General features: G+C 30.3%; 1 protein-coding gene across 4 annotated transcripts in view; it reads right to left on the bottom strand.

Moving 5' to 3' along the window:
* LOC144834474 (uncharacterized) overlaps positions 1 to 15312 on the bottom strand; it is a 47174-nt gene that overhangs the window by 3335 nt on the left and 28527 nt on the right. For all 4 annotated transcript variants that reach the window (XM_078689275.1, XM_078689276.1, XM_078689277.1 and 1 more), the window contains 14 exons: positions 8537 to 8752; positions 7853 to 8056; positions 7175 to 7398; positions 6535 to 6702; positions 6113 to 6283; positions 5311 to 5478; positions 4706 to 4873; positions 4279 to 4399; positions 3521 to 3765; positions 3162 to 3285; positions 2860 to 2912; positions 1850 to 1967; positions 1055 to 1196; positions 69 to 237 (listed from right to left, as the gene is read on the bottom strand). In XM_078689275.1, the coding sequence (XP_078545401.1) occupies positions 69 to 237; positions 1055 to 1196; positions 1850 to 1967; positions 2860 to 2912; positions 3162 to 3285; positions 3521 to 3765; positions 4279 to 4399; positions 4706 to 4873; positions 5311 to 5478; positions 6113 to 6283; positions 6535 to 6702; positions 7175 to 7398; positions 7853 to 8056; positions 8537 to 8752 (2291 nt within the window). The remainder of the gene's footprint in view (positions 1 to 68; positions 238 to 1054; positions 1197 to 1849; positions 1968 to 2859; positions 2913 to 3161; positions 3286 to 3520; positions 3766 to 4278; positions 4400 to 4705; positions 4874 to 5310; positions 5479 to 6112; positions 6284 to 6534; positions 6703 to 7174; positions 7399 to 7852; positions 8057 to 8536; positions 8753 to 15312) is intronic.

Here is a 15312-nt window from a genome sequence, read left to right as displayed (position 1 = left end):
ACCAAAACAAAGTTGATAATTTTTCTAAAACAATTATTGTACTAGTATTTTCAACTAATGCTACTCACTCTATTGACAAATCATGGTTGCCGTTGATGGCGCCATTTTCCATTACGTCCAACTGCATTTTCAATTCATCGTTTTTCCTTTGAAGGTCAACGATAACCGAGTTTAGAAACTGTACCTGACCTTCAGCCGTTTCCTTCTCTTCTTTTAATGAGGCATAAATTTCATTATCTGTAAATAAAACAAAACAACTTATATGTACGCTTTCCCTCATTAGCAGTCAGTAATTAGGCGGGAAAATAAATGTTTTATATAGTTTATGTTACTCTTTGTACCAGGGGCTCTTGGGTGCAAGCTTCATTATAATAATAATATACTTTTCACACGGAAACACTTAAATCACACAAGGGTGTTTTTCATCAAGGCCGTGCAAGGCATACATTAGTAAGGAAAATGAATTAAACGAATAAAAGAGAAAAATAAACATAAACACTTGGTTTGCAGACAAATTATTTTGTTGTTTGCCTTTTACCAACTGACAAAACAAAAAATGAATGACCTAATATTTTTTTATAAATATCTAAATTCTATGTTCATTTGTAATCTTGTTTCTAATTTCAATTTTAATGTCCCAATTCGTAGACTTTGTTCAAAATCAATGTTACATGTACAATTTTCCCGTGTTAATGTCTCTAAGAATGGTATTTTTTGTAGAATTTCATCTGTTTAAAACAACTGCGTTTGTCAAAATCCTGAATTAGATATCATTTATTGTGCCTTTTCTATATTTTCCATGAATTAGTTAACACTGCTGCCAATCTATAGATTAGATTAACTATTAAGCTTTTCTTTTTATATGTGTGTATTATATCTATATTTCCATCCTGTAATTGGTGTATACACTGTTGGATGTGAAAGAAATAAAGAATATGTATCTAACATATATATTTCAGATATATATTTTAATGCAGTAGATTAACTTCCTCCACCAAAAACATATTTACATGCTCTATAACGGTAAACAAATATATTTAGTTTGTATTCTTACCATCTGGGATGTATTTGTTATTACTCTCTTGGTGTTTCATCTCTGTTAGTTGTTGTTTTAAGTCTGCATTTGTGTCCTCTACTTGGTCTAACCGGTCTTTGTAATTTTTCATTACAATACACTCTGCTTTTAAAGTAGTTATCTGAAAGTTAGAAACAGGTTGGTGACTAAAACTAACACATTCATTCAATATTTCAAGATTATTATAAGTCATCATTAGTTGATTTCTAAAGTGATAATTTGTAGCTAAAGCTCTGTCTACACTATCAAACTAGTGTGACGTGGCCAAATATGGTAGTAATATGACAAAATCGTGCAACTACAGTAAGTTAGTGCCAGAACTCCAAAATCTTTCTGCACAGGAACGCCTTTCTAGGTTCGGTCTATCGTCACTCGAAGATAGACGTAGTAGAGGTGACAAGATTGAAACTTATAAGATGGTTCATGGTCTTGAAAATGTTTGTATTTCCGACTTTTTTACTTTCCAAAATTCTGCTGGCCATTTTACACGAGGTCATCCTTTTAAGTTTAATACCTTTAGTAGAGCCTCTTTCTTTGATTTACGTATCATTAACACATGGAACTCATTACCCTTTCACATTGTTTCAAGCCCAACACTTAACACTTTCAAGCAAAAATATGACACACACATAAACACTATGAGAGGAGGCAGCCTCTACGTGTAAATACTCTTTACCTCCTTATTTCACTAAGGTAAGCATCACTAAGGTAAGCATCACATTTTTTGTCACATAAACTTTGATAGTGTAGACTGAGCTTAAAAGCTTTCCTTACCTCTGATCTACATTTCTCCATGTCTTTTTCTTTTCCCTCCACTAGTAAGTTTGTAATTTCTAAATTTCTTTCCAAAGATCTGATTTCAGATTTAAGTCCCTCTGTTGATTTCGACTCGCTGTAAAATAAAACCAAGACAATATAACAAAACTTCCAACAATGTCCAACATTTTCGAGAATCAATAGCTTGTTTTTTACAGAATCAGTGAAAATGATCAGAAACTGAAACACAAGTTTTGTGTATTTCCAAATTCAAAATGTACATTACAGTATTTGCTCATATAGCATGTTGTGTTTATTTTTAAAACTTCTTTGCGACAGTAATGTTGTTGGACTGGAGTGTATTAACTGTCAATTGATAAAGAATTATTATAAAAATTGACTACTAAATGTATTTCATAACTTGTAAATATTCCAATTGAATCTATTACACAATTTCTTTCTCTCATGTATGTAAATCCAAAGGTTATTCATTATTATTATTTATTATTATTATTCATTATAATATTTAATAATACAATGACAATTATTATTATTACAGTGTTAAACTATGCTGGTTGGGATTTAGAGAGGTTAAGAATATATGACATTTCATTTGTAATACTTATATAATTAAAATCTGTCTAAATTATAGAAATATATATGATCAACAATTTGAAATGTATTATTTGTTGTTATAGTTTTGTTAAAGGTTATTGTACTGGATAAGCAGTGTGTGCTGTAGTTGGTTATGACATTTGCATATTAGAGACAGTGGCAGTATTCACCATTCGCACTTAGGCTAAGGGAAATATCTCCTATCTAAGTGAATACAATTTAAGAGAAATACTTAAAATATTTAAGTGAGTTAAGTGAAAACTTAATATTTTTATTGATTGGTGAATATGGTTCCTTAGTTCAAATCATGATTTATTTATTTATTATTATGAAAATAAAAGTTTAAAGGTTGAAGGTCAAAAGGGTTACATACAGTATCAAGAAACATGTATTTTTGAAATGATTTCTCTTACTTTGATTTTGTATCTTCAAGTTCTTTGGTAACTCTATCCAAATCAACTATTAGCTGAAAAATAAATTGTTTAACAAAAATATAAAATATGAAATCAAGCTACCACAACTGAGTTGTTTTATTGCATCATAGTATAATAATAACCTCCAACCTGGAGAGGAGATAGGCACCACTGAGAGATATGGCTTATGCCTGTGTATTGTATCATGATGAGTATTACTACTGTACCTCATCTGCTACGCCCCAACGATCCTCTAGGTCATAGGACAACTAGAACTATCATAATAATCAGGTGATATATACCTTTTCTTTTTCTTCTTTCATTTGCTTATTGAGTTCATCAAGCTCGTTTGTCAAGTGATTACGTTCCGTTTCTAATTCTTGAACTTTAACCTTTGACTGCCCATCAACTTGTTCAAGTGTTGCCCTGATTAACAATTATTAAAATGACTTAATACTATTACTATCATACAATATTATCTTTCCACACCATAGTATCTCCATGCATTATACAAAACAGTGCATGTTAGGCTTGACATGGATTCCAGGAGGTCAGAATACATTCAAAATAGTACGAATTTGAGACATTTTTAGACATAAGAAAAAGTTTTGGAGAATTTCTTGTTTTCAGTCAGGGCAATTTGACTGTACACATAACTTACAATTTTTCTTTCAGTTCTCCAACAACTTTCTCACTTTCCTGCGATGTTTTTGTCACTGTTTTCACTTGTTCTTCATAATCTTCTAGTTTCTTTTGCAGTTGTATTTCCCGCTGTTCCTTCGCCTGTCTGTCAGTGTTACTTTCATTCATTTGTTTTTCAATGTTTTCTTTCTCTTGAGTGATGAGACTTTGGTTTTGTGTAGCTGCTTCCAATGAAGCCTTCAATGTTTCTGCCTCACTCTTTGCCTAGAAGAAAAAAAATCCATGATTGATAATTATCTAAAAATCTGCAATATGAATCATTGTTATTTTTTAGATTATTTCAATATTAACAGTTCAATAATAACAGCACTGGGTATAATTTAAAATGAATGCTCTTTTTTGTTGATCTAATAGTTAAAAACAATAATTACAATAATATCATATGTTTTCGCACACATTACTATTAAATTAATCATATGGGTCCAGATGACATCATTCCCACAAACCCTATCACCTTGTCCATTAGGACACATTAAGCTCTACACTATCAAACTAGTTTGACAAAAAAAGTGTGATGTGCCCAAATATGGTAGTGATATGACATCATCATGTCCATATATGGGCACATCACATTTTTTTGTCACATACAATTTGATAGTGTAGACAAGGCTTAAGATGACACAGGCCCCTACTTGTGCCTTCTTATGGCACAAGTCTGATTTTCCCACTCCTCCCAACAACCAATGTGCCACTTTGACAATTTTTTACAAACCTCACCTTGTCAAGGTCAACTTGGACAGTTTTTAACTTGGATATTTCGGATTCATTTGACTCATTAAGCTTTTGTAGTGATGTAACTTCACCTTTCTTTGTAGATAATGCTGTTTGTAACTTAGTTCTATAAAATAGAATATAAACACATTATTTTACTAATAATACCACACACATTTATAAAGTATAACGTCAATGGTGATAACTAAAGCCTTGTCTATACTATCAAACTACAAAAAAAGTGTGATGTGCCCAAATATGGAATTGATATGCCCTAATATGGTAGTGATATGAAATCATCATGTCACATCACATTTTTCGTCACATAAACTTTGATAGTGGAGACAGAGCTTAACATTAAGACATTATATCAATCAGTGTACTTTGGACTTGAAAATCTGATCACTTCAATAAAATACTTTTTAGGAATTACATTTGATCTTGTAACTTCTTTGAGTTTTCATTTTCTTGATTTGCATGTTTTTGTTTTTCTTCAAATTGCTCTTCGTATTCCTTAGCTTCTTTGGCTAATTCTTCATTTTGATTTTTCAATGTTGATGTTGTCGTTGTTGCCTCTTCTAACTTAGCTTTTATTTCACCACTATAAAGTAAAGCAAAAAGATTAAAAGAACGTGTTTACACTGATATACTGTGAATGACAAAAATATAATTGGATCAAAGACCATTTCACACGGCGTGTGTATACCATGTACCTCCAGACCTAAGGGTCTTTCACACCTGTTTAGGCATGGCGCTGGCAAATCAAACGCCAATGTTTTGTTTTCATGTGTCTACGCGCATATCTATTCTCGCATAGGCGCATGGAGCGTCATGAAAACAAAACATTCACATGCGATTTAATTTTCCAGTGCTGAACCGGAACCATGCAGGAACAGGTGTTAAAGACCTTTAAACAGTTAGTCAGACTCTTTCATGCTATGGACTGTTTCATTATATTGGTAAACATTCAAAGCCACCTCACAACTTCAATAGTTCATCTGTTTACATTTTATTTTTAGAGTCTGTAAAAGTACTTACATTTCTTTGTTCATTTGAGAAAGAGCATCTTCTTTGCCTTTAACATCATTTTGTTTTTCCTCTATTTGGTTCTTCATTTGTTTTACTTCTTCTCGTAATCCGTTCTCATCTTCCTTCAGGTTATCTATCTGTCGTTTGCTTTCCTCTAGTTGGTAATTGGCTTCATCTCTGCAAATACAACAAGTATAATGAAATCAATATTCTTTTAGACATGAAAAATAAATCAAGATTAACTAAAGATGTAGAAGGACTTACTTCAACAATGTAAGTGAATACTTATGGAGTTCAGTTTCCTCATTGAGTTTATACTAAGGTTTCCTGTAAACTGAGTAACAGCAATATACAATAAGGGCTGAGAGACTTGTATTTTAATCTTCAGTTTTATTTGCCTTATAGGCATTCCTGTATTCATTTTTGAATGTAGGGTAATGAGCTGTTGAGCTCATTGCAGTAAGCCTCTGCATTATTTGGCAGGCTGGCCATTTCCATTCTATGCCACATTATCCTCCCTAGTATTTTCAACCATCTACTCATTTACAGCTGAGTTGACTGGGAGTTGTCAGGAATTGAACCCAGGTCTCTCTGTATGACAGTCAAGTGTCCTAACCACTCGGCCTACACTCTGTCTACACTATCAAAATAGCTTGACAAAAATTGTGATGTGCCCAAATATGGTAGTAATATGCCCAAATATGGTAGTGATATGACATCATGTCCATATATGGGCACCTCACATTTTTTGGTCACATACAGTTTGATAGTGTAGACAGAGCTTTTATTAAACCACCATGTCTTAACTTACAGCTGTGTTTGTAGTGAACCTATATTCTGTTCTTCTTTCTCTGAATGTTCCTTGCTTTGTTGCTCCAGCGTTTTCTTGTATCTTTCAACCTCCCTTGTCAATCGTTCCCTTTCTCTTTCAGATTCAGTTACCTCTCTCGTCTTGTCAACCAGTGACTGTTGTATTGTATTACTGTGAAATAGGTAAGAATAAGTAATTTGTTTTGTGAATATATTATTAAAATGAAATACTTAATGAATTCTTAGACATAAATATTGTAAAATAATGTTAATAAAGTGTAGTCTTGTGGGAGAACTACATTTTCAATAGTGACCTAAGAAAGCTCTACCAATTGCTTAATAGTCATATCCCTCTGAATTGGATACAAGTCCTAAAGGAGGGGTTCTATTGTCTTCTAATAAAATGTGTTAACTCAAACGTACAGTTCAGTTTTCATTGCTCCTCTTGATACCTCCTCTTCTTTCTTTTTGACCTCATTTTCTCCAGATTGTTTTTCTAAAACATCTAATTTTTGTAATAAATCTTTCTTCTCATCTTCTAGGGCTGATACTAAACATGCTGTCTCCTTTAACTTGCTCTGTACGTCATTCCTAAGAAGACAAAGAAAGTAAATGTTATATATACATAATCTATCAATTACAGTACCTGCTTTTTAAACTACTTGTATATTGAAAATTATATATAATAATAATATATATAATTATATGTGAGAATGCTGTGATAATAATATAATCACATATAGAGAAAGGAGGGGGAGAAGAAGGGGGGTGAGAGGAAGGGATCGTGTGGGGGTTGAGTGAATGATGATGATCAAAAAGGAAGGATAACCAGGGGCATCATTTTGAGCTGGTTTTAGCCTCTCGAATGTTCAAATGTGGTCTATTGATAAAATTAAAAACTCTTATGGTCTGTCTACACTATCAAACTAGTTTGACAAAGCAAATGTGATGTGCACAAATGTGGTAGTGATATGCTTAAATATGGTAGTGATATGACATCATCATATTCATATATGGGCACATCATATTCTTTTGTCACATCAAGTTTGATATAGAGATTTACATTTTGTCTTCTACATTCTTTAACTGTTCTTTTTCATTATTATTCTTGTCTTGAGTATCTTTCAATTCTTCTTTATATTTCTCTAACTCTTGTCTAACTGAGTTGATTGTTTCTGCTTGAGTCTTCAGTGTTTCTTCATGGTCTGTGTTTACTTTCTTTAATGAGTCTCTTTCAGTTGTCAGTTCAGACAATGAAATATGAATTTTCTCATTTGCCTTTATTGCCTGAAATGACAACAAAATAATATCAGTGTTTAAACTCCCAAAACCAGACTTCTTCATGTTTCAAATTCTTTCAATTTCAATTTAATTTATTTCCACACAATATAATAACATACATACAGGATAAAAAATACAATGAAGTAATCATGTGGGGGGAGGGTCATATAACATTAAATACGGATACGAACGAAGAAAAAAAAATTTCATACTCAAAAATACACTATGAAAACCACACTACTTAATTTTTGTGTGGCCACCATAGAGTTATTACATCACACACCATAGAGATCATAACTAGAGAGTTACTGCTCAATTGAGTACAATGGAGAAGGACCATCAAATACGGCTGCATCACTTCGCCCAATCAAATTCTGAAGTACCTACAGTGTACACCAATATGCCTGTGTTTCCACATGGTGATCATATGAGGTCAAAGTTCACAGAATCTATACTCTACCTCATTTTTAGCATTGACTTCACTCTCTATCTGTTTCATTATCTCCTCTTGTTTCTTATTTTTTTCTTGTTCTGAAGAGCTGGAGTTTTCTAATAGTGCTTCTAGTCTTTGTACTTTCTGTAGTGACTGTTCATTTTCAGATTTCATCTTCTCATTGTCACCTTGCAAATCTTCAAACTTTAACTGCATTTCTTCTAATTCGAACTAAAAAAACCACAAGCATATTAATAAATGCCAACCTCCACATCCACATTGAAAGTTACAGAACTAATTACAGGTAATAATCTTGAATATTTCAAACATTTAAATATTTGTTTACTCACTGTATAATCAATCAAAATAAATTTATTCCATAAAATAAAGGATATGTATAAAGATATCATCAAAAAAGAAAAGGAACTCAATATAAGCAAAGCTTTTAAGCTGAGACCATAAAAAACAATACGGTAATAAAAAGGTTTTTTTTATCAATAAATGATAGAAAAATAAGTTTCAAATTGAGATAAGTTGACCATAATAAATAAATGAATATTGCAAAGCCACGAGATAACTTTGGAGAAAAAATCTGTTATTATAAGATGAATTTGTTGTAGGTTGAAGTGGATTAATTCAATAGAATCTTTTTAAAATAACCACAAACATGAAACTATAAAGATGCACAACAACTTGAATAAAAGAATTTACCTCTAATTCCGATTTCTTTTGCTTAATGTCATCTAAAGTTGATGCGATACTTTGTTTCTCTTGTGACAATGCATCTTTCACCGACTCCTTCTTCAAGATTATCTCCTTCAACTTGGCAACTTCTTCAACATGCTGTTTCTTGATCTCTTCTTCCAGTAACTGCGCCTCATCTTGCAGATCCGTGATTTTAACCTTGCTTTCCTGTAATTCTTTTTGCTGAGAGTTGATAGTATGGTAGAAAAAAAAAGAAAGCAAACTTAAAATAAAAAACTGGTGTTATGGCAGAAGCACGAAAAGCATGAAAGCAAAAACAAAATCATGTGACAATGTTAGTATAACACATTCAGTGAAAAACTAAAACAAAAATAATATCTTACAACAGAAATATTAAGATGAAACCATTAATAAATAAGCTTTAAATAAAAATTAGTGTAAAGAAAAAACAATGAAACCACAACAAACATTTAGATACAAAAATTAACTATAGAAATGTCTGGTGAAGAGACAAATTATAAGTCTGGTGCAGAGACTATTATTATGAATAATGTTTACACTTGGTAACCAGGGACATCAACACAGTACAGATCTAAATAAATTGTTAAACTCTCATTTTTACACACACATGTACAGAGGTTTGGTTGCATTTGATGTTTGTTTTACAAATTGTGAGGGAAAAAAAGATGAACTGATCACACACACCAAAAATGTACAAAGGTAACAAAAAGAAAAAGTTAAAAAATATAAAACACTGTACTCAAAACAGAAGAAAAAAATATATTTGTGTTACACAAATGAGAAATATTTTAATAACAAAAATTAAACTATAATTTTGATTAACATTTCAAAGGGATCCAAATAAAACCGGAATATGAATGTTAAAGTATTAATTTTAGTTTCAGATTGGCTAATATGATGTCGGTATAGGAGTCAATATGATTTAGGTTTAAGGTCCAATTTCCATTCTTTCAACTCTTGGTATATAAAACAGTTTCTTGGTCATGCATGTCTGTAAACTAACTAAATAAAAATGAAACCAAATGTTTGAACAACAAATTCCAGTCAATTTATTACATACATTTATTTTTGTTTATTTATAGTATGTCTCACAAAAACGTACATACTCAAGCTAAGTTGGATAAAATTGTACAACTTTTTAAAAATTCTAAAACAATATTTAGCAGGCATATATATACACACACAATTATCAATAATAACAAATCAATATCAATCAATAATAGCAAATCAATATCAATCAATATTAATAATAGCAAATCAACATCAATCAATATTAATAATAGCAAATCAATATCTGGAAAGTTAGGACAGATGATGCATTAGAAAATGTTGAATTTCGACCAATTTGATTTTGCTAAAATTCTGTATTATATTTGAAGTTCTATTATGAAATTATTATTAATGATAAATTTAAAAATCATATAAAACTGAAAGTATTGTAAAATTATTGTAACATCATTGAACAAATTCTGATATACCTTTATACCTCATACACACTCAAGCTCGTAGCCAAGGGCAACTTTACCGAAGTACCTTTTTCAAACTATTAGTTGTGGAAGTGATGGTAAATAGGCCTAACTAGCCTAGCTAGCTGGTTTTGTACCCTTTTGTAGAAGTTCTGGTTACGAGCTTGACACTAATTATTAATTACTGTATCATAAATACACATTTTGTTTTTAAAGTCAGGAAAAAAATCAATTATTACATTTCTACTCAGAAGACACTTAATCTTAAAACCTTATCTAAATTTGATTCCTAAAAAGGCGTGTAATATTTTATGAATGATAAACATACACACTATGAAAGTCACAAAAACATTTCATCCTCGATTTAACGTTTTGTGTTACCATAGCAATATGCACATGCTATATATAACTTCTGACAAAATCCATTTAATGCTATCTAATATAATAACCATCAATAATTGTATAATTTAAAACATAGCATGCTTTAAAAAAAATAAGAAAACTGCCAGATTTATTTTTACTAAAAGTTTTAATAACTGCAAGTCTTTTATTTTTTTATCAGAAAAAATGCTTAATACGCTGAGCCTGTATGATGGATATGTCATTGTGGGTAATGTATTGTTCTTTGTTTATTATATAGGATCTTGATAATAATAAGATAATGATGATGATGAAATGTCATATCATAATGACATTGATTATTTTAATGATGATGATTTCAGATGATGATGATGATGATGACGACGATGATAATGATGATGATAATGATGATGGTGATGATGATGATGATGATGATGTCAGTTGATGATGGTCCGATGATGATGAGGTCAGATTATGATGTCAGATGATGATGTCAGATAATGATGATGAGCCAATGATGTTGATGATAATAATGATGATGATGATAATGATTCTGATCAGATAGTCCTTCCTAGTGATCTATGTTCTGTGTTCTATGTGCTAATGATGTTGGTAAACTTCTTGAATGTGCAAAAGGTGCAAAAAGGCAAACAAACTAATGTGCTTCAGAGCAATGAAAGGAAGAAAGTAAAGAGGATAGTGGAGAAAAGGAGAAAGAATGGACAGGAAAATAAATGAAGGAAGAGAAGGTAACATGCAGTGCATATATCGACAGTGACAACTAAGATAATGATGATAACCCAAACAGAAGTACGAGGGGGATGTATAAGGGCCTAAATAAAAGAACGCCCATCATTAATTAGACCCTTGATGAATAACACAAACTTTAGAACATGCATTAATAATCAATTTTAGTAAGATAAGTTTTCAGTTTTTTCAAGATTTTGGAATCACTACACTATCAAACTAGTTTGACAAAAAAGTGTGATGTGCCCAAATATGGTGGTGGTGTGACATCATCATGTCCATATATGGGCACATCACATTTTTTGTCACATGTTTGATAGTGTAGACAGGACTTAAAGGACTAATAGGGTTTTGAACAGAATGAACATTTTTGGTAAACGTTGTTTAATAACTAGATTATATAAACAATAGCAGTATTTTTAATCATTAAAGTAGTTTTATAAGGCAATGCAACGCAAGGCAGTGCGTGAGACAAGGAAAATGTTGTATGTTATGTTACATAAGTAAGCAATCACTGTTATTATGCTTTTTGGACTTGCGCTGTGAAATGAAATTGAAGAAAGAAAAGCCAATACAGTAAATATACTAAAAATTAAAAACAATACACACATAATAAATCTATTCAGGTCTCTGTCTAATTAAACTATCTCTCAAATTAAATTCTAATCTTCATTTCTGTGGACTGTGTAACGGCACAAATTATAATAGTAAATTTAACATCAAGTTTTTGGTCCCCAATATTGGCACATAATTAGAGGGAGACCTGAACAATTGAACTCAAAGTAAACGCGAAAACATAATCTGTGCATTACAATAACAAAAATATCATATAGGAGTACAAATAAAAGGGGATACTTTATAGGATATTATATATTTATATAGATTATACACAAATTATACACAATTTTATTTATTTAATTTCCTATACATGGAAAGCCCAGCTTGTCAATAAATTCATATTTGGTTTCACTATAAGCAACAAACATTAATATTTTACAACAGCACAGATATAAAGCAGCTATTATAGTACAGTAGAACCTCTCTTTGTACACCCCTATTAAGGGGACACCCCTATTAAGGAACAACCCTATTAAGAGACACCTCTATTAACACTTCTATTAAGGAATATCCCTATTAAGGAACATCCCTATTTTAAGGGACACCTCTATTAAGGGACACCCCTATTAAGGAACATCCCTATTAAGGGACACCCCTATCAAGGGACACCCCTATTAAGGGACACCTCCATTAAGGGGACACTTTGTTAGGTCCCAAAGGCACCTCCTTAATAGGGGTTCCACTGTAATACTACATATCGTACACAACAAAATAATTTTATGTAACAATATAACTAATATATAATTTTGACATTTGGTACTGCATGCGCACATTCAGTACTGTACATAGATCAGCTAAATGGTTGTGGTGTCTTGTATTAGTTAATATCAGGAAAGAAATAGGTGCTGCATTAGTTACCTACATATTAATTAATAATGACAATTAATAATTATTGAATCTAACATTGCATTCTATGTTAAGAGTCTAATTTTTAAATGCTTTAGAATTACATGTGATATCATCTTTGACTTGTCAGTGGATAATTTAGATAAACAATTTTTTTTACGATAAAACTTACTAAAATCGTATATAAAATGTGAAATAAAATAAAAGGAAAACATAACTACTGTTTTCTCGAAATTATATTACAATAGCATGCCATATAAGGATATATATTTTTAGAGCATAATTTGTACCTATATGTCATTCAACAGAAATGGAAGTCATGACAGCACTTACATACTTTTTAACAATTTCTATCTTTTTTAAAATTAATATATTTATAATAGTATTATCCTGAAGCCTTATTCCCTGACTAATTTATATACTCTATTATATGAAATAAACTTACTTTTATGCAGCACTAGTCTAGGTCTAGTCTAATTTAAACTATACATTTATAAATATGTACTGAAGTCCCTGCTGTAGCACAGTCTATACAAAAGCACACATAAAACAAGCATAGGTCTAGAACCATCAAGTAAAAGTACTTTTTTTATAGGTTTGAATTTTTGGTAAAGAATTAATTTGATTTTGAAATTTTTGTTGGATTTTAAATTTTTATCTTAAAGGTTAAAAATAATCCAGGTACATATAAATAATACAATTAATAAAGTATAGATAAAAGGTTACTTTAAAATGGTTAGTTTTCAATTAAGTTTCTATTTTACCCACTGAGTTTTTGAGATTTAACATTATACTGTATGCTAGTAAAGCACATTTAGACAACAGTTTTACATACAGGAGGTTAGGTTACACCAATACAACTAATCTACAGTACATTGTACAGTGTTTTAATGTTAGTTATTACAACCCTAACATGATACCATAGATACAGTAGGTTAAACAATTAAAGTACACCATTTAGTTTCTAAATTGTTTGTGTTCCGCTGGTTTGATAGACAATTTAAAATACTTTGTAAATAGTACTTGAAATAGACAACAAGCTAAAAGCTTATATACAACTGCAGTTTTCGGAAATAATGACACTAAATTGTTGGGTATTTTTAAATAAACACATCCATAAGTAATGATACATATAAATAGGGTTGTTTTTAATAAATAAATAAAATTATTGTTGCAAATTTGTAGATAATTCTTTTTAGAAGATATTATTATACAGGCAAGTTTAGCTTTCTCTAACTTCTAATTGATCATACTTGAAAATAATATTTGATTTTATAAAAATATTTTGAACAAGACGTGCATGCAAAGAAAATGAATTAAATAATATAAATTTCAATGGTAACTTTGGAAGTATTTTGTGTATAATTCTGCCAATAATAAACATATTTTATCAACAAACTTTTGATTTTTTTTTGCAGATGGCAAAAAGAATACACGTCTGTTATAGGATTTATACAATGAAAAAAAACACACACATACACAGGATATATAAGGTATACAACTATATGAAGCTAAATATGGAATTTTATTAGAAACCGAGATGACAAAGAAACAAGAACACCAAATGCAGGAAAACTCTTACCAGACTACACTTGATCATTCTGACATAACATGTGGATAGGTTAGCGTAGTTTGTTATGTGGTTGATAGTTAGGGGTGGGGGCTTGAATTTGGTGGGAGCTAGGGTGGCAGTTCTTTTATATATTGTTGTATGTATGGGAGCTTTAGTAAAATTAGTCAATGGCAGTGAGTTGGGTGGCCATGGATAGACAACATATTCCAGGTTTTGCAGTAACATGTGGATGTTTATATGATTGTTCTATGTGTGTATTCACTTTTGGTGTGCTATACAGAATACGTATGTCTAATTTTTCTAACATAACTGTAATACACTTTTCATTGAGTATCAATTTATCTATGGTTTCAATCTGTTTCGATGCATGTCTTATTTATATGAATAGCTACTCTTGAATTTTGATAGTATTGGCTGCAAGCGTGGAAAAAAGAAAGAAAAAAAAACAAGTTGAGAAATTGCAAACTACAAACTAAAATAAAGCATCTTTAAAATTGACACTTAATATTTTCAGCACCTAAAATTATTTTTGGTGTATCTTTCAGAAGACACTTTGTTCATAAAGTAAATTCATTTTTTCCTATATGATTGCACATTTAATTAAAAACTAAACTATTTATCTCATTAAATGTAATGATGTATCTATTAATATTTAATTTTTAAAACAATTCCTTTGATATAATAAAAATAAGATTATAAAATAAATCGTTTATTGTAGTAATAAACATATTTTTAAAATATATAGTTTTTTGCATTAACAGCACAGTAATAAAATATAATTGCATAATAATTAAAAATGAATTTATATAAATTTGGCATAACAGTAATAAAAAATATAATTGCATAAAAATTAATTTCTATGAATTACATTAAACTAGAATATATGTTTATGTTTCGTATTAAATTTTTGTTCAAAGTTAAAATAACATTATACATTAAGAGAATAAGATAAAAAAGTGTGTAAAAATAAAATAAAATGATAATATAAAAAATATAGAATAATAATAAAATAGATAATATAAAAAATATATTTATTTATCCATTTGCACATAAGTATACATAATTGAAAGATAGGAACATGCAGTTTACAGTGCTGTACATGTGTACTGTACATACACTAAATAATATACAATAAAAAATATAATAATAGT

The sequence above is a fragment of the Antedon bifida genome, chromosome 2 (assembly GCF_963402885.1).
Source record: "Antedon bifida chromosome 2, ecAntBifi1.1, whole genome shotgun sequence".
In the NCBI taxonomy this organism is placed as follows: Eukaryota; Metazoa; Echinodermata; class Crinoidea; order Comatulida; family Antedonidae; genus Antedon; species Antedon bifida.
This window is presented reverse-complemented; position numbering and strand designations above follow the sequence as displayed.